Here is a 19,050-nt window from a genome sequence, read left to right as displayed (position 1 = left end):
CTATTCAGACTAGACGGTTGCCTTAAGTTGCTGTGCAGAAGGTTGCTAGTTTGTCTTTCACGTGGCAGAACAGAATGCACTGTTACACTCCCCAGCATCGCAGTGAACCACATTAGTTTTCGCAACAGCTAATGGGAATCCTAATAAAATCCCAAACATTGGAAGGAAACCGCAAGTTCCACATTTCGTGAGCTTTTTAGTCAGTGCACTGGTCTGCTGTCCACATCTACATAAAACACATGTAATTGACTCCTTAAACTTACCCACTCCTTCAGTCCTCTTTTCTCTAGACACCATACAAACCTAGAGCTGATATATGGCATACTTTAATGCAGAATTTGTTTTCAGTTCCACATGATAAAGTCTGGTCGATTTTTAAAAGCTTGACACGTTTAATGATCCTCAGCAAACTTGGATTAGGTTTATAGGCCTATTTTCAGCTTTATATGACTAAAGAATCTAAATGGGAGTCATTAATGGTCATTAATTTGACTGTTTACCCTGGACCCCCTCATTCGTTTGAAGAGCCATTGCACTCAAATCACATTTTAGCAGATGTTTTCAGACCTCAAAAGTAGTCTCTCAGAGGGAGTCCATGTCCCATGCCAGCTGTTTTGTAGATCCATCTACGTGCCACAATCTAAAAGTAATGGAAAAGATAAGAACTGTGTTTATTTCCAGTTTCTGTTCTTATCCTGTTTCATTCATCTGACGACATGGGATGTGGACTGCTTTTCAGGCCTGACAACTTCTGATTGTGAAGTAAAATGTCCCTTTTTAAAGTGGCACAGTTTAAAGTTGATATGTCTAAGGCACAGGGATTAGAGCCGAGTTGCTTTCATACATTGAGGTCCAGGAGTATTTGGACAGTCACACTACTCCAGCACTTTGGATTTTAAATAATACAATGACTGCGGTTGAGTTGCAGACTGTCAGCTTTATTTGAGGGTATTTTCATCCATATTGGATGAACTGTTTAGAAATTACAGCACTTTTTGTACGAAGTATTTGGACAAATTCACTTATGTCTATTAAAGTAGTCAAGTTTAGTATCTGGGCCCATATTCCTTGCACATAATGACATCAAGCTTGTGACTATAAACCTGTTGGATGCATTTGCAATTAGTTCATCACGTGGGATTACATTAATGTGGATGTTACCATGATTGCGAATAATCCTGAATGAATCGTAAATGTGTGAGAAAGTTAGAGGCACAAAGATCATACCCCCAAGACAGACAGACATATGCTAAGCATTTTTCTAACTTTCTCACTCATATTTATTCACAATTCTTTCAGGATTATCCATAACCATGGTAGCATCCAGATGAATGTATACGTGTTTAGAAATATATTATATTCTTATTTACAATAAGTGACTCATATATGACACTATACATTATTTACCATTAATTTCTATTGGGCACACCAATTATCTGACACACAAACACAACATGCTACAAATGCATCTAACAAGTTTGTAGAGTCACAAGCGTGATGTAGTCATTGCGTGCTAGGAATATGGGACCAAATACTAAACATTTGATTACTTTAAAACGTGAATTTGTCCTAATACTTTTGGTCCCTTAAAATGGGGGGAACAATGCCCAACAAATGCTTTTCTTTCAAAATGGTTCACCCGATATGGATGAAAATGGCCTCGAATTAAAGCTGACAGTCTTCACTTTAATGTCATTGTGCTGGAGTACAGACCCAAAACAACAACTGTGTCACTGTCCAAATGCCTTTGGACCTCACTCTTCACCAAAACAGACCAAGGAATGTCATAAACAAAAGGATGGTAAATTTAGCCACCTGTTTTTAATCACGTGGATTTCCCTCCATTCTTTCATCTTGTAAACATTAGGTAATATGCACTACGCCATATGAATACATGTTTTCACCCTTAGTTGTTCCTGGAGGTGTTGCTTTGCACACCTGCAGTCTCAGAAAAACAAACACAATTCCTCTCCTTCCTCTTCGTCTCCTTAAGGTTTCATTGACTTTAGATGAGGGCGAAAATGGCCGCTCGATATGGCAACATGCTAAATTGGCGAGTAGCCAAGCCTTTCATTTCAAATGTACTTGATTACATGGAGTTCCTTTTTGATTGTTGTAGTGCGTACAGAGATATTAATACATAAGCACAGACATGAAAATAAATGGCTTCTACTGTGCTAGCACAAGGAAGTGGAGAATAGAACAGTACAAAAACCGTTATTTGTTAGACTACGAAAAGGTTAACTTGGAAGTCGACTGTATACTTTCTGAAGTTTAGTATACATTCTTCAGATTCATCAGTTGAGTGGCTTTGTTGCTTTAAGGCTTGCTGAGGCTGTAATATAATTCCAATATGTTCATTAGGGTGAAGAATATTTTAAAGCTATTTGCAATGGAAAATGAAAATGTGCGTTTCTTTTTGAACAAGTCCAGGAAGTCCCGCTCAGTTTTTGGTGCCTAATAAACATGGCCTGGTGGTGTTTTTTTGTTGCACAGTGTGTTGCTGCAGTGTGCACTATTAAATACATACCTGATGTTGTTTTGGGACTGTCTTCAGGATTACATCGACACCCATCCTGAAATGGTGGTTCTGGACCCGCTGCCGGCCATTAGGACCTTGTTGGACCGCTGCAAGTCCTACCAGCTCATCCGCAGGCTTGAAGACTGCATGAAAGGTATAGAGACAGGACTGCCACCCAAAGTACACACACAAACTGACACGCATACACACAGACGCGCGCACGCATGCACGCACACAAACTATCACAAGTCCACACAGCCATGCGTTCACATATCCCAAAACATAGACACTACACAGTCACTTGCCTAGACATTCTGTTAAGCCTTTGTGAGTTTTACGTCATAGCATCAACAACATAAGTAACATTCAAATCAGTTACTCACATACTGTGTATACACCTTGCTCCATTTACCTCTGGCCTGGGGCTAACACACCTTCTCATAACCGGCAATGCCATCTGTGTTTGTGTGTGCGCGTGTATGAATTTGTTTCTCCCTTTGGGTTGGGAAAGCCCGGAATTCCAAAATACAGGAATCCCCAAATGTCCTGTGTTCATGTTGCTAATGGCTACCTACGTGAGCCCGGCGCTTTCCGTAAGACTTTTGTCCCGGGCTGGATGACGAAAGGCAGGCTTCATTTTGGAGCTTTGCACAAGGGAAATGTGTGGCTTAGGGTGGGTTTATTCACGGAGTGTGTATGAAAACTGCAGAGTGGCTCGTCCTTTGTCCTGCGCCATGGGGCATTCCCAAACTAGCTAAACAAAGGGGATCAGGGTTGAAGAGGCCGAAGGGTTAGCGTTGCTAGCTGCATAGGCACATAGTGTGAATCCCAGATGAGACCCTATTTCCTACATGGTGCATTACGTTTGACCAGTGCCCTATGGGTGCTGGTCAAAAGTAGTGCATTATGTAGGGAATATGGTGCAATTTGGTATGCAGTCATAGGCTCTGGCATGACTGTTTTATAGTCTGTGCTTGAAGTTGAATGAAAACAGTGTCTGTAGACTCTGTGCTCACTTTAGGTGCTGGTACTCCATTTAAATATTGCAGTACGTGTTCATATTTAAGAGTGAATATTTTTGAGCTGCCGGTCTTCAAACAATCGAACAATCGAGGTGTTTGCACCAGCCCAATTCAAACACTGGTTATCGTATGGAAGTAAGGCTAGTTTCTATGTGCACCTATTTGGAGATAATAAGTTAATAAGTAAATTAGGATAGTTTCTGTGACCAATCTATCCTCTAAATGATGGGAGAGCTGTGTACTCTGACCAGTCAATTCGTCAGAATCTATTGGTGCTTTTACATCAAGTGGCACAACTTGTAAACGAGACATTTTGTTTATGGAACTAACTTAATAAACTCATTCATTTCATTTAGTTTATGTACTCTCCACTCAACTACTTGAATAATATTTAAAATACTGTTTTTAATTCAAACCAAACTTGATTTGAAGATGCATTTATGAAGCCTTATGTGGTAATATGAATTATAAAACATGCTACTGTATAAGCATTCATAATAGCTCATTGCACCTTTTTTGAGAAACTAGCTACATAAAGAGACTACTGAAAATACTTAGTTACCTAATACCTACAAATAAAATGATCCCTTAAAGTGACTACCCTATCCAGCTGACGTCCAGGACTGAACTTCCAGAGCAAGTGCACTCGACCTGGGGTAGTGTGAGGTGAACCATGGGTCTTGGCTCCGGATCCACAATTCTATTTAAAAATACCTCAGCAGCGAGCGAAGTGTTTTCTGTGGCTGTCCTTCTCCCAGGCAACCACTTCCATGGCAATTAGCCGGTAACAGTACAGACTGGAGAGAATGGGATCCTGGGAAAAAGCCGATAACACTCGGTTAAACTGTGGCTTTATGTAAGAGGCTACTTGAAGGCTTTTAGACTCCTATCAACGCACAGAATGAACATTCTCCGGGTCATATCAGCGCGTTACATTGTCTATTTAACGCCAAGTTTACTCTTTTCTTTTTGGTGTTCTTTACATTTTTCTCTGGTAGGCCTAACTTTAAATGTTACTTTCCACGCGATTTCCGGTCATATTACAAAGGGCAAACTTTTTGATCCCTTCAGGGGATTTTAGCATTCAAGAAATATTGATCGGAATATCACCACCAGCCATGTATGGCATGTTAATAGTCTGAGGAGTTGGCTAAAATACATACAGATCTGGAACCAGTCGTTCTTCTAAAACCTCTTAAGAATCCTCAAAATCCAATTTAGGTTGAAAGATTTTTGGCTGAAAGCTACTGGTAAAAGGTGGTTAAGCTCAAACTTAGTGACGTGTAGAAGTAATAAGAAAGGATCTATGCATGATATACGCACGCACACTGCACTTTTGACCCTAGACAGCAGTTAAAGTGTACTTATTTGTTTGAGTCTGTCAGTGTCATATAATTTGTTACTTGTATCAGCAAAACAATAAATAATACCAAGGTAAACCATAGTAACTGCAGCCCTTAGCTTGGCGAAACCAAGTAAAAAAGCAATAACTCGTGAGTGCAGTTAAATCAACTTTCATTGGTCGCATACACATTTTGAAGATGTTATTGCGGGTGTAGCGAAGTGCTTGTGATCCTAGCTCCAACAGTGCAGTAGTATCTAACACACAACCATACACACATTTTATAAAGTAAAATAATGGAATTAAGAAATATTAGGATGAGCAATGTCAAAGTATTCAAACCCCTTCCCATTTTGTTATGTTTCAGCCTTCCTCATCAATCTACAAACAATACCCCGTAATGTCAAAGCGAAAACAGGTTCTGAGAAATGTTTTCACATTTATAAAAAATAAGATGCCTTATTCACGTAAGTATTCTGACCCTTCACAATGAGACTTGAAATTGAGCTCTGGTGCATCCTGTCATCTTTGATGTTTCTACAACTTGATTGGATTCCACCTGTGGTAAATTTCAATTGATTTGGAAAGGCACACACCTGTCTATATAAGGTCCCACAGTTGACAGTGCATGTCAGAGCAAAAACCAAGCCATGAGGTCGAATGAGTTGTCCGTAGAGAGCCGAGACATGATTGTGTCGAGGCGCAGTTCTGGGGAAGGGTACCAAAAAACGAGATTACCTGGTCTGATGAAATTAAGATTGAACTCTTTGGCCTGAATGCCAAGCATCACATGTGGAGGAAACCTGACACCATCCCTACTGTGAAGCATGGTGGTGGCAGCATCATGCTGTGGGGATGTATTTCAGTGGCAGGGACTGGGAGACTAGTCAGGATCAAGGGAAAGATGAACAAAGCAAAGTACAGAGATCCTTGTTGAAAACCTGCTCCAGAGCGCTCAGGATATCACTGGGGCGAAGGTTCACCTTCCAACAGGGCAATGACCCTAAGCACACAGCCAAGGAGTAGTTTTGGGACAAGTCTCTGATTTTCCTTGAGGGGCCCAGCCAGAGCCTGGACTTGAACCTGATCAAACATCTGACGAGACCAGGAAATAGCAGTGCAGCGACGCTCCCAATCCAACCTGACAGAGCTTGAGAGGATCTGCGGAGAAACTCCCCAAATACAGGTGTGCCAAGCTTGTAGCGTCATACCCAAGAACACTCAAGGCTGTAATCGCTTCCAAAGGTGCTTCAACAAAGTACTGAGTAAGGGTCTGAATACTTACGTACATTTCATTTTTTTTATGGGAAACAATTTAATCAATTTTAGAATAGGGCTGTAACGTAACAATGTGGACAAAGTCAAGATGTCTGAATGCTTTCCAAATGCACTGTATGTACAGTACCAATCAAGTTTGGACACCTACTCGTTCAAGGTTTTTTCTTTATTTTTACTATTTTCTACATTGTAGAATAATAGTGAAGACATAAACTGAAATGACACATATGGAAACATGTAGTAACCAAAAGTGTTTAAACAAATCTAAATATATTTGAGATTCTTAAGTATCCACACTTTGCCTTGATGACAGCTTTGCACACTCTTGGCATTCTCTCAACCAGCTTCATGAGGAATGCTTTTCCAACAGCCTTGTAGTTCCCATATGCTGAGCACTTGTTGGCTGCTGTTCCTTCACTCTGCGGTCCAACTCCTCCCAAACCGTCTCAATTGGGTTGAGGTTGGGTGGTTGTGGAGGCCAGGTCATCTGATGCATCACTCTCCTTGGTCAAATAGCCCTTACATAGCCTGGAGATGTGTTTTGGATCATTGTCTTGTAGAAAATCTAATGATGGTCCCACTAGGCGCAAACCAGTTGGAGGCGTATCGCTGCAGAATGCTGTGGTAGCCATGCTGGTAAAGTGTGTCTTGAATTCTAAATAAATTACTGACAGTGTCACCATCTACTATGCGTCTCAAAAGACAGTGGTTGGAACAAAAAAATCTCAATTTGGACTAGAAGCGTCTTCTATGGTGAGCTACCGAGTGGCTAGGACAGGCAAGCCCTATACTATTGTGGAGAACTTAATTCTTCCTGCTTCTGTGGATATGACTGGGACAATGCTGGGGGAAAAAGCCCAAAAAAACTATACAGACAACGTCTTCATAAAACACTTTCACATTGCATCAGTGACATGTCAGGAGATGTTTTGAAACAATTACTATATTCAATGTTTGGGACAGATTTCCACCGGTCTAATGTCCATTGCTCGTGTTTCTTGGCCCAACCAAGTCTCTTCTTATTGGTGTCCTTTTTAGTGGTTTGTTTGCAGCAATTCGACCATGAAGGCCTGACTCACGCAGTCTCCTCTGAGCAGTTGATGTTGAGAAATGTCTGTTACTTGAACTCTGAAGCATTTATTTGGGCTGCAATCTGAGGTGCAGTTAACTCTAATGAACTTATCCTTTGCAGCAGAGGTAACTCTGGCTCTTCCTTTCCTGTGGCGGTCCTCATGAGAGCCAGTTTCATCAGCGCTTAATGGTTTTTGCGACTGCAATTGAAGAAACTTTAAAAGTTCTTAATTTTCCGTATTGACTGACCTTCATGTCAAAAGTAATGATGGAATGTTGTTTATTTTTGCTTATTTGAGCTGTTCTTGCCATTATATGGACTTGGTCTTTTACCTAATTGGGCTATCTTCTGTGTACCACCCTTGTCATAACACAACTGATTGGTTCAAATGCATTAAGAAGGAAAGAAATTGCACAAATTAACGTTTAACAAGGCACACCTGTTAATTAAAATGCATTCCAGGTGAATGCCTCATGAAGCTGGTTGAGAGTGCCTTGATGACAGCTTTGCACACTCTTGGCAAAGGGTGTCTACTTTGAAGAATATTAAATATATTTCGATTTAACACTTTTTGCGGGGGGGGTACTGCATGATTCCATGTGTTGTTTTGATGTGTTCACTATTATTCTACAATGTAGAAAATAGTAAAAATACAGAAACCCTAGATTGAGTGTGTCCAAACTTTTTACTGGTTGTGTATAGAATATGTAGATGTAGTATATCTGAAGAATAGTATATGTACAACAATAGTTAAATGAGATAGGCCTTGACTAGAATACAGTGTATATACTTTACATATGAAGTGGGTTAAACAGTATGTAAACATTATTCAAGGAACCAGTGTTCCATGACTGTGTGTGTGTGTGTGTGTGTGTGTGTGTGTGTGTGTGTGTGTATAGGGCAGCAGTCTCTGGTGCATAGTAGAGTAACTGGGTGGTAGCCAGCTAGACAGTGACTAGGTTCAAGGAAGGGTATTGGGCGGAGGCCGGCTAGTGGTGGCTGTTTAACAGTGATGGCCTTGAGATAGAAGCTGTTTCTCAGTCCCAGCTTTGATGCACATGTATTGACATTGCCTTCTGGATGGCTGTTTTTTTCCTTGGTTTTACGAACTTTCTCCAGTTACTGAAAACCCCCTCATATTCTCCAACACTTGTCCACTTGATAAAGCATCTATTTAATGTATAAAACATTTCAATAATGTGCAGTTACTGGTCTTTAGGGCAGAAGTGTTAGCTGGCTAACTCCTTGATCTTGTCCGGGATTCAATCTAAGGCGTGCTATAGCGCAGGTCACTATACAACTGACAATGCACCTTTTTTAAAGGCATTTTCCCTGACGTTTACGGAGACCGCGCATACTAGCTCAACTGTAAATGACCTTTTAAAGTGTAGGTTATAGCATTGCATCCCGGCCCTTGTTTTGTGATATTAACCGTCTCAACTATCATTGCCCAGTATTAACACACCTGGTTCAGGTAAGAGCTTGATGATTAGTCGAGTAGTAGTTGGAAAAGGTGTGCTTGTGATGGGCTGGAACAAAAATGTGCAACCCTGGGGGTATTTCACAAAGGTACAGCGAGATGGCAAGCTGCCACTCTGAAATGCTTGTACATATTTCCAGGTTCATTAAAAAAAACAATCTGAAGCTAATATCTCATCACCTTTGAACACCCACAAGAATTATCTGTCTGGCCAATCTCTCTCTCATTATTTATCCGATAACAGATTAGCTCTTATGTGTTCAGGCCTAGTTGTTTATTTTTTTTACTTAGCTTTTGTTTACCACTATTAGAACATACCTTTTGCTCTTGTGTGTATCTGCGACCCCCATCCGACTGTTTTAACATAAAAGATTTTTTTTGTATATGTCCCCTCAAATTATTCCCAACCTTGATGATGAATATGAGCAAAAAAGACTGTAGAAATACTGAGGTATATTGTATGCTCATTTTAATAATCTATATATTTTTTCATTACACAATTAGACAGACATGGAAAAACTACAGGTAATCTAGTAAAAAAAAACGTGTTTAATAAGTAATAACTTTATTCTCTCAAAGATACAGGTAACTGTCAAAATAAAGTAAACACCAACATAATATCTTAATAGGGTGTTGGGTCACCACGAGTTGCCAGAACAGCGTCAATGTGCCTTGGCATAGATTCTACAAGTGTCTGGAACTCGGGTGTCGCATCCCTCCAATATTCTTCCGTGAGAAATTCCAATGGGTAGTAGAGGTTATTTATTAAATCTGGAGTCAGGTTTTATATGTCAAGTGGACTTGAAGGATGTTTGGTAATTAAACCCGCCAATATGATACTCCGGGCAGGCTCAATTAAATGCTTGAAGTATATGTCCACTGTTGTGCCAAAATGTCAGCAGTCAAGTTTTCAAGATGGAGCACTTAATCCTGCAATGGTCCATAATTGGGAACCTTGTGGATTGTGAGGATGGAAGACTGTCCTCTTACATGAACCCCTTAAAGACATTCTCCGGTACTTTGGCGACTAGTATGATCTACGAGCAGAATTTACTGTTTTAGCAACCTCAGTTAACCATGAAATCCCTAGTTTGAAAGTGACTGTTTTCTGGAAGCTGTGTGGCACCATTTTCCCTACATTTATTCCACATGGTACAGTCCCCTAACAATTCGAGTTTCAGCCAATGAGCTTCAGCCGCTTGCCTTTTGAGTGACAGCTAGCAAGACAGATCTATCTCAACGAGTGAGAGTGCAGTCTTTCTCTGTCTGTCTGCTTAGTGGTGTATGTGTTGCCCCGTTTCCATCATGACACATTTAATTAAGCCGTACGTAATCTTTACGGATAAGTGTAATGTTTGTAACGCAAGAAGGAGAGACGATCTCTCGTCAGATTGTATTTATTTTGGGAGATTGCAAAATATGACCTTTTTGAATCAAGACAGGATAAATATTTTGTTTCCAGTGAAAATGGAACATGATTTGTTTAGTTTTTCATAAACTTGTTTCTAACTTATTAGCAAGTCAAGCTAGCTTGCACTGCAGAGCTGCTAGCTAGCTAGGTTGAAGATACCATTATAGCTAGCGACCTCCAATTAAAAATAATCATTACAGCACAAACTTTAACAGGAGGCAACAATCATATAATTGGCATAACAGCCAATGTGTATTTAACGTTACGATTTAAAATAGTACTCACTTATAGGAATGGTTAATTGTTTACAAGTTGCTAGCTATCCCATAAAGCCATCACCGAAAACCATATTTTAATCGTCTGTGGTTTGGTAACTTCCTGTTCTTCGTCAGACTCTGGCTGGACTGAAGATGATGCAAAGTTAGAAAAATGTCAAAGTATGTGGCGTCCGTCTCGCAATGGAGCCTTCAACCACAAGGGGGCGTTGCGTCTCCAATCCGTTGTGGACGTCCCCATTTGAAAGGCATGACATCCGGCGCAATGATCGGAGTGCTTATAGGTAATGTGAACGAGGCTTGTGTGTATGTGTGTGCGCTCTGCCCCAAGGCCCTCGTTTGTCTCAGGGTCTTTGTATGGCCGGGTGACGAGGCTGGTAGCCATGGCGTCCTTGCTAAGAGATGCCCCACCGCCTGTCCCTGGCTTATAAAAACACACTGAAACAGAGATCGAGGGTCACAGTGAGCAAATATAAACATACCACTGGACGCCTAGATGACGCCCAGAGGAGCATAATGAGAGAGAGCGAGAGAGAGAGAGAGAGAGAGAGAGAGAGATATAAAGGAAAATAGTTATGGGGAGGGACTGGGAAGAGAGGTATTGAGGGAGAGGAGAGATTACAACCTCAACTGAGAATGAAAGGGTTGATGGAGACAGACCGGTTAGACAAACCACAAAGGGAGAGTGAAAATGTTGCAAAGCAAGCAGACTTTTTACGTGCTCTGCTAGAAACAGCTGCACCAAAGACGGCGGGACTCGAAGCCATCACAGCTGAACGGCTCCCCTGAGACCTTAGAAGGAAGAGGAGATATTGGGGGGAGAGAGAGAGCTGTAGTAGTTGACCTTTTTAGTGTGATTTAAAGTAATTGTTTTCACGCAGTCTCAACCCCAACAGACAAGCACGTGGTTAAACGCATAGCACAGCAAAGGATTGTTACATCTTCCCTAACTGATTAAGACTTTTTTTCCTACTTAGTTTCAGTCCCCCTATTTATTTATTTTTCCTTAACTTGTTATATCGCAGTCAAAGTGGTAACTGTTTAAAGTTAATGATTTTATGACGCTCAGGTATGTAGTCGTATTTACACAAACACTTTCTTAAATAAATATCCTTCCTTTTCTACGTACTTACATTATTAAGGAATTTATACAAATAAGCATGATTATAGTAAACAGTATAGTGATGGCAAGGATAGAATAACAATCTCTTTCTCTCCCTCTTTCCTCTAGATGAAAGGATCTGCTCTCCTCCCTTTATGGTTCTAAGGAGTGAGTGTGGAACCGACACTCTCAAACACATCCAGAAACATGGCATTACCTTCCCTTTCAGTACGTAAGATCACATTCTCTACATGTTTGGTTACCAGAACATTTCTGGAGACTTCTACAGGGTCTCTTCTAAAAAGAATCAAGTCTAGCTTAATTTTCTATTGACTGAATAGAATGACGTCCTAATCTTTTCACCTCCACAGTTTGTAAAACTCCAAACTCCAACTCCCATGAGGTAAGAGTTGTTTTTTATTATTACAATACCCCATTTGTGCCTGCATTGACTTAATTGAAATGAAATTTGCCCCAACCCTGACTTCATCCTGTCCTTATGTTACCTACCCTCACAATCACTACCTACTCTTGTGAAAGCTTTTAGCAATATTGACCTAAAGGGAAATTCAAGACCATAATGTCACTAATGAGTAATGGTATTACGAGTTGGGTCTGAGTAAGCCTACAGTGAGGTAGTCATGTGCTTTTGTCATTGTGTACTCAGACTCGCCTTGGTCATAAAAATAGGTTGGGTTGACAGGCTATTCTGTTAAAATGGTTGTGATAGAATAGTGGTTGAGAATATGTGTGGATTATAAAAGAATCACTAGACATTGGATTGTCCACACCTTTTTTCTGCATAGATTTCTACCAAAAAGGAAACCTCAAAACAAAACACCAAAAAGGATATTGGGTATTAGTGTCCTCTATCTGGTGGGGAAACATTGCGGCACTGATCATTTTATTGAGATCGTGGCAGAACATTTTTAGTTATTGCACAAAAATGTCAGTCATATTTTTGACAATTTGGTTTTGAGGATCTTTCAAATCGTTGAACTTGGCTGGTGCAATAAACTAATGGAATAGTCCCAAAAGTGCAAACCTCACTCATCTGGCACTCCAGATTATGGCTCAATCAAAATCCATGTATTTCAGAGAAGATGAATACAATTTGAGTATAGCTGAATGAGGTCAGACAGTAGATTCTACCCGTCAATGAACTGACAGAGGGATAACAAGGGAGGATAGGTGACGTTGAATGAACAGATGCACGAGTCTTGCATGTTATTCCCCCCCATAGATGGCCATCATCTTCAGTGAGGAGGATCTGAAGGATGTGAAGCCCCCGTGTGTGATCCAGAACTTCATTAACCACGATGCTGTACTCTACAAGGTGTATGTGGTGGGAGAGGCCTACTACGTGGTGGAGAGGCCTTCTATCAGAAACTTCCCTTCTGGACCTGCAGGTCAGATATACCCAATTCCCAGCTTCAAGATGTACTCATTCCCAACAGCTTACAACACATAGCCCCTGCCTCCATACACTAAAATGGTATTGAAGTAAACATGAACATTTCACCCTATTCCCATGTTTCTTATACCTATTCAGTCTTTTAAAATCTACATGAAGTATGTAGGAGTTGGGGCTATTTTTTTTGTATCATTTTGTTTTGTATTAGGCCATACTGTTTCTGGGGCATACGGTATTACCAAATGTGCACACAAGGGGCGCTATTTCAACAACAAAAAACACAACAATTTAGGCAACAGGGATCTTGATCCAGAAGGGGATTGAATGCCTCTGCTGAGCTTGACATCGAGCCACTAGTGCTAGCAAGTTATCTAACTAAATGCATAGCTGGAGCCCTGAGCTGCATATAATTTATTTGACACATTTTAGATTTCTTATAGTTATACTTAAAAGTTTATTTTGTTTTGCGTTTATTGAAAATCATACTGTCGCTATTTTGAAATACCCCAGTAGACGGTTACAGACTGCATATAGACTGCCCAAGCCAGATACTGAGTCTACTCAAGCCCCCTTACCTGAACTCATAGCAGATCCATTTAGTCTAACCTTGCCCTATTCTAACCCAACATGAGCTTGTCCCATTTCAAATGTCAGAGTATAGAGTAGGTTTCAATTGTGCGTTTTTGATTAGAAAAGTGTTAAAAGCACAGATGGTGTCTGAGTTGTAGTGGACGCTAAGTCTCCTCACCAGCTTATTGAAGTTTGCATCTGAAATAGCACCCTATTCTCATGCATTACTTTTAACCAGAGTCAGTGAACTATATAGGGAGTAGGTGCCACTTCAGAATTGCCCCGTTTCTTAGAGACCGCTGTAAACTGGCACATTACCTTATAAAGACACTTGATTTACCACCGTTTATAAACATGTCCTCTGTTTAAGCACGGCATGGTGCCACATGCCGAGTTAAATGACCGTTAATGGGATTTCCGAGTTGCTGTTTGACGCAAAGCACCGCTGATGCATTCCCAAACAATTCCCTGCTTTGTGTCAATGTTTGTGCCCATCCCGTGTTTGTGTATAGGTTCAATTTCCCTGGCTCACTGAGCAAGGTATTCATTAGCGTGCGAGTCACTCACAGGAGTACAGTCATCAGAGTGGATCAGACTTTTAGTTGAATCGGCATGGACATTTCTGCCCCCTGCTGTGCTAATGCTAAACTGCCACACAAAAAACATCCTTCTGCTTAAAGAGTTAATATCCCTCTTTTTTTTTTCATTTGCAGTTTACAACAAGAGCCTAGGGCAGGAGTTTTCAAATCTCTCCTCGGGGACCCCCAGCCATTCCATGTATTTGAACTATTTAAAGGGCTAGCACACCTGATTCAACTTGTCAACTAATTATCAGGACCTTGATTCGGTAAATCAGTTACCTGAATTAGTTCAGGGCTGTAACAAAATGGAATTGTCTGGGGGGTCCCCAAGGAGAGATTTCAAAACCGCTTCCTTATAGAAGTTGGAAATGAACTGGAACCGACAGGACATTGTATTTTTAATTGAGAGAGCTAGTCATTTTAGTAGAGACATTTTTATTTTCTAATCTATCAGAAATTGGCATTAGAGGTAAAATGTGTACTTTTAGCGATGTCCGCATTGGGAAACTGTAATATGTAACATTTCCACCTGCAACTAGCCCCAACTGTCAATTGCATACCAGTAGTATCAAAGGAATATAAATCCACAGGAGTGAAACATACTTTTTAGAATACAGTGTGACTGCTAATTGGGATTTTTACTGCAAATTAGCAATTTGGCAACTAGACGATACATCTGGTGTGTGTGTATACAACTTACTGAATTACAATTGGTTCTCATTTACGAGGATGACGATAGCAAAAACATTAGCAATACTAAACTTCTTCCCGTTCTTGCAACTGATATTTTAGGGATTATGATCGGGTAAAAAGCAGAACTAAGCCATTTTAGGTATTTCTCAGCAGTGCCCTTAACTGAAGAAATTGAATGTGTGGCTGAAATGTTACATGTAGCAAATGTAATGTGGCTGCTCTGTGACTTCATTAGTGTCTGTTCTTTACAAACCTAGTCAACTGCCTGGTTTCTGTTTTCCAGAGAGAAAACCCATTTTTTTCCACAGTCACGATGTGTCCAAGCCAGAGTGCGCTTCCGACCTGAATTCTGTAAGTGAAAGCTCAGACCAAGGCCTGTTCTGAAAATGTGCACAGCCATTTTGAATAAAAAAATATATTGCCCGTATTTTGTCATAGTTTTGTTCTTGCTTTGTCAGGGCCTTGCTATATATTCATTTTTTTTAAGTGTCTCTTAATTGGTACAACGGCATTCACAGAACTGACCGTCTGTCGACCTATTGATCTACCTCTCTTCTAGTGCAGCCTTGCAATTTGTGTTGGTACTAACAGCATAACCAGAATTGATCTTGTCAACTTTCCCTCTTTACTATGTGTCTCTGTCCGTCCGTCTTTCTATTTGTCTGTATGGTGTGTAGAGGGACAATGTGGAGGGGGTGTCCAGGGTGCCTATCGATGACGTCATCAGGGAGATCTCCAGGTGTCTGCGGCGAGCGCTGGATGTGTCCCTGTTTGGCATCGACATAATCATCAGCAACCAGACGGGGCAGCATGCAGTCATTGACATCAACGCATTTCCCGGTACGTGCCATTCTCATGTTTCCACAGGGTGCGGTGGTGCCATTCTCATGTTTCCACAGGGTGCGGTGGTGGCATTCTCATGTTTCCACAGGGTGCGGTGGTGGCATTCTCATGTTTCCACAGGGTGCGGTGGTGGCATTCTCATGTTTCCACAGGGTGCGGTGGTGGCATTCTCATGTTTCCACAGGGTGCGGTGGTGGCATTCTCATGTTTCCACAGGGTGCGGTGGTGGCATTCTCATGTTTCCACAGGGTGCGGTGGTGGCATTCTCATGTTTCCACAGGGTGCGGTGGTGGCATTCTCATGTTTCCACAGGGTGCGGTGGTGGCATTCTCATGTTTCCACAGGGTGCGGTGGTGGCATTCTCATGTTTCCACAGGGTGCGGTGGTGGCATTCTCATGTTTCCACAGGGTGCGGTGGTGGTGGTGTCATTCAATGGACCTATTTCAAGCTGCAGCTATGGTGTTCAAAAATCAGATGGAGTAGGAAGCAGTTGTGGTCCATTAAAGTCAAATTCTACCATTTTAAATGAAGAGTATTGCTCTAACTGGAAGCATTTGGTAATGGATAACAGAAGTTACACCATGTTGTCTGAAATTGTATGACACAAGGTTTTAAAGGAGCAATCTGGGATTCAAACAATAACAACAAACCCCACGCCACTTTTTCTGGTGGTCGACAGCTTGTCTGCAGCTGGATAAACATAACCACTCTCAGATTCATAGACTAAGCTGTGGATGCAATGATTGCTCATTCATGAGAGCAAACTCAAATCTGGTTTTTCACCAATCTCAGATTGCCCCTTTAATTCCAGAGGGCAGGCTTTGAAAGCTATTGAAGTCATTAAGCAGATCTTAAGGGATACTGTACATAACCACATGCTAAGTATTTGTTTGGCAGGTACATGGTAACTAACATGTATCATCAAAACGCAGCATCATATGACGTGAAAATGCATCATACGGGCCAGATTTCAGTATTTTGAAAGTTGCTCAACTTAATTGCTGACATGCAAAAAATGTGGGACTATATCAGCAATGGACTAATGAAACAAATACCAAAATAGTTAAAGTTTTAATTTAAGCTACCTCGGCTGGCTCACTGCTAGCCCATAATACAAGGCTTGGGCTATCTCGGCTGGCTCACTGCAAAGCAAGCTAACCATGCGTTTCTACCTGCCACACGGTAGTACTGCTGGCTATCCCCTTTGCCTAGTTTAGCTTGCGTTTGCTCGCCTGTGCTAGCTAAGTGGTTGATCCAGCCACATGGCTCTTCTAGCCGTTGGGGTAAGATATCCTGAAGGCTAATGCTATCCTATGTAGCAGCCTAATATTCCACAAATGACTTTATAATTTAAATGACAGGTATTTGTATCAAATTTTTACTTTAAAAAAAACATTTTTTACAGGGTTTCTAGGGCACAACATGTGCTTCAAAGTACAGTAACTCGAATAGGCTCATAGGCTATATCTCAGTTGATTTAGCAAAAAATTGTATTTTCTAGTGCCCCTAAATTTTGTTGTGCTCCTAACTTTTTTTTACATTGGGAGCACCAGTGCTACCAATGGAACATTACAATTTAGAGCTCTTGTCATGAGGCAAAGTTTTTTTGAAAAGCTTGTATGTTCACCTTGATCTTTAATAATGAAACATATATTTTTTAAATTAAATGTATGCAGAAGTTAAATATTCACCGCTTTCTTATACCAATTTTGCAACCCTTTTGTTCAAATTCAACCTCGGACGGTTGCACCATATGACATTTTCACCCTTTGACATGCCAGTAATGTCAATGTATCGGCATCAACTTTATTTTCTCAACCAACTGACATTTTGACCACTTTTCCAGCAAGAGATTATGAAATCTTGGTCAACGTCTCTGCTATTCAAATCTGAAATCGGAATATAATTATCTTCTACCAATCAAACGATACACTTGTTCTAGTAACCACAAACTACATTTTATCTAAACCTTTACAAACAACTGACATTTGTACCACTTTCCCAAAAACTTGGACAAAATCTTAGAGCGTATGAAATCTTCTCTGCTTTTCAAATCAGAACAGAAATCTTCTACCAATCAAATTATAGCACTGGGGAAGCACGACTTATTATTTTATTTATTTAACCTTAACCAGGAAGGGCTCACTGAGATTTGAGATCTCTTTTTGAAGAGCGTTCTGGCAAAGATAGGCAGCACCAAGTCATTACACAATTAGACAGACAACATTGAAAAAGTAATCTAGTAAAAACCATAGAAATCACAGGAGTATAACGAAATCCTAAAACTGCAAATTAAAAACATTGACGGGTGAAGGAATCAGCCTCAATCCTTCATTAATGATTTAAAAACACCAACCGGGACAAGTTCTTCCAGTTTAACTATTTTGTAAGGCGTTCCAAGCCGATGGCGCCGAGTACATAAAAGCCCTTTCGAACAGTTAGCAGGATAAAGTCCTCCAAACGAAGAGGGTACCCAGCACATTTCTGAAGAATAAAACTGCCCAAATAAAATGGTAGTTAAAAAAGTATACAAGTGACTGAGCATACAAGTGACTAGAGAAGGCCAGCTAACCCTGGTATATAAAGTGCAGTGGTGTGTGTGAGGGTTTTGCAGTTTGAAATAAATCTCAATGCTCCATTGTAAAGGGTGTCAATAGATCTCAAACACTGAGGAAGCATTCCTATATAAAATATCACCATAGTTTAGTATAGGCATAAATGTAGCTGATTCTAGCCACCTCCTGGCTTAAAAAGAAAAACAGGCCTTATTCCTAAAATAAAATCCCATCTTCAGCTTCAATTATTTTGTAAGTTGTTGAATATGCAATTTCAAATGTAAAAAAAATTCAAGATATTTGAGGTTACAGCCTCAATCTCATTGCATAGTTACGTTTGTTGTGATGAATTTTGTGAATGCCTGTATTTGTATGCATCTTATGTGCCCTTTTTATGAAACATCGGAGTTTGTAAATCTGCTGCCCATCTTTAAAAAAAAATCATATTATTTAATGGTATTTCTATTAAAATGAACTTTTCTATTATTCAGGTTATGAGGGAGTCCCGGAGTTCTTTGACGACCTACTGAGTCATCTCACAAGTGTTCTCCAGGAGCAGGCCTTTGAGAGGACCGGCGTGGTCGGGGGACAGCCCCCCGCCGCAGCCCTGGCCGACTGTGGGAAACCCTGCATGCTCCTGGGAAACGAGGCCAACACCTGGATTGTGGAGGGAGACTGCGTCAAGAGGGGAGGCAATCAGGGACTGGGGTGCGACTCTGAAGTTTCGGCCAACTTCCAACAACATTGTGTGTCTGTCATCCCCACCAAAGCCTCCTCGCAATAAGGCCCAGCCCCTAGTAGTGAAGAACAAGCTGTTGTATGTTTTATATATATATATATATACATACACACACACACACACACACACACACACACACACACACACACAC

The 19,050-nt window shown here is 40.8% G+C and overlaps 1 protein-coding gene across 4 annotated transcripts in view; it reads left to right on the top strand.

The window, feature by feature from the left end:
* Positions 1-19,050, top strand: part of itpk1a (inositol-tetrakisphosphate 1-kinase a) — a 66,862-nt gene extending 47,812 nt beyond the window's left edge. For 3 of the 4 annotated variants that reach the window (XM_029733368.1, XM_029733367.1, XM_029733366.1), the window contains exons 5-11: positions 2,558-2,675; positions 11,633-11,731; positions 11,875-11,906; positions 12,747-12,912; positions 15,045-15,112; positions 15,439-15,601; positions 18,652-19,050. In XM_029733368.1, the coding sequence (XP_029589228.1) occupies positions 2,558-2,675; positions 11,633-11,731; positions 11,875-11,906; positions 12,747-12,912; positions 15,045-15,112; positions 15,439-15,601; positions 18,652-18,944 (939 nt within the window). In that variant the 3' untranslated portion in view covers positions 18,945-19,050. The remainder of the gene's footprint in view (positions 1-2,557; positions 2,676-11,632; positions 11,732-11,874; positions 11,907-12,746; positions 12,913-15,044; positions 15,113-15,438; positions 15,602-18,651) is intronic. The other variant, XM_029733365.1, reaches the window with a different exon arrangement.

This window comes from Salmo trutta, chromosome 35, assembly GCF_901001165.1.
Source record: "Salmo trutta chromosome 35, fSalTru1.1, whole genome shotgun sequence".
NCBI classification, from domain to species: domain Eukaryota; kingdom Metazoa; phylum Chordata; class Actinopteri; order Salmoniformes; family Salmonidae; genus Salmo; species Salmo trutta.
Note: the sequence above shows the minus strand (reverse complement) of the source record. Positions and strands in the feature narration are given on the sequence as shown.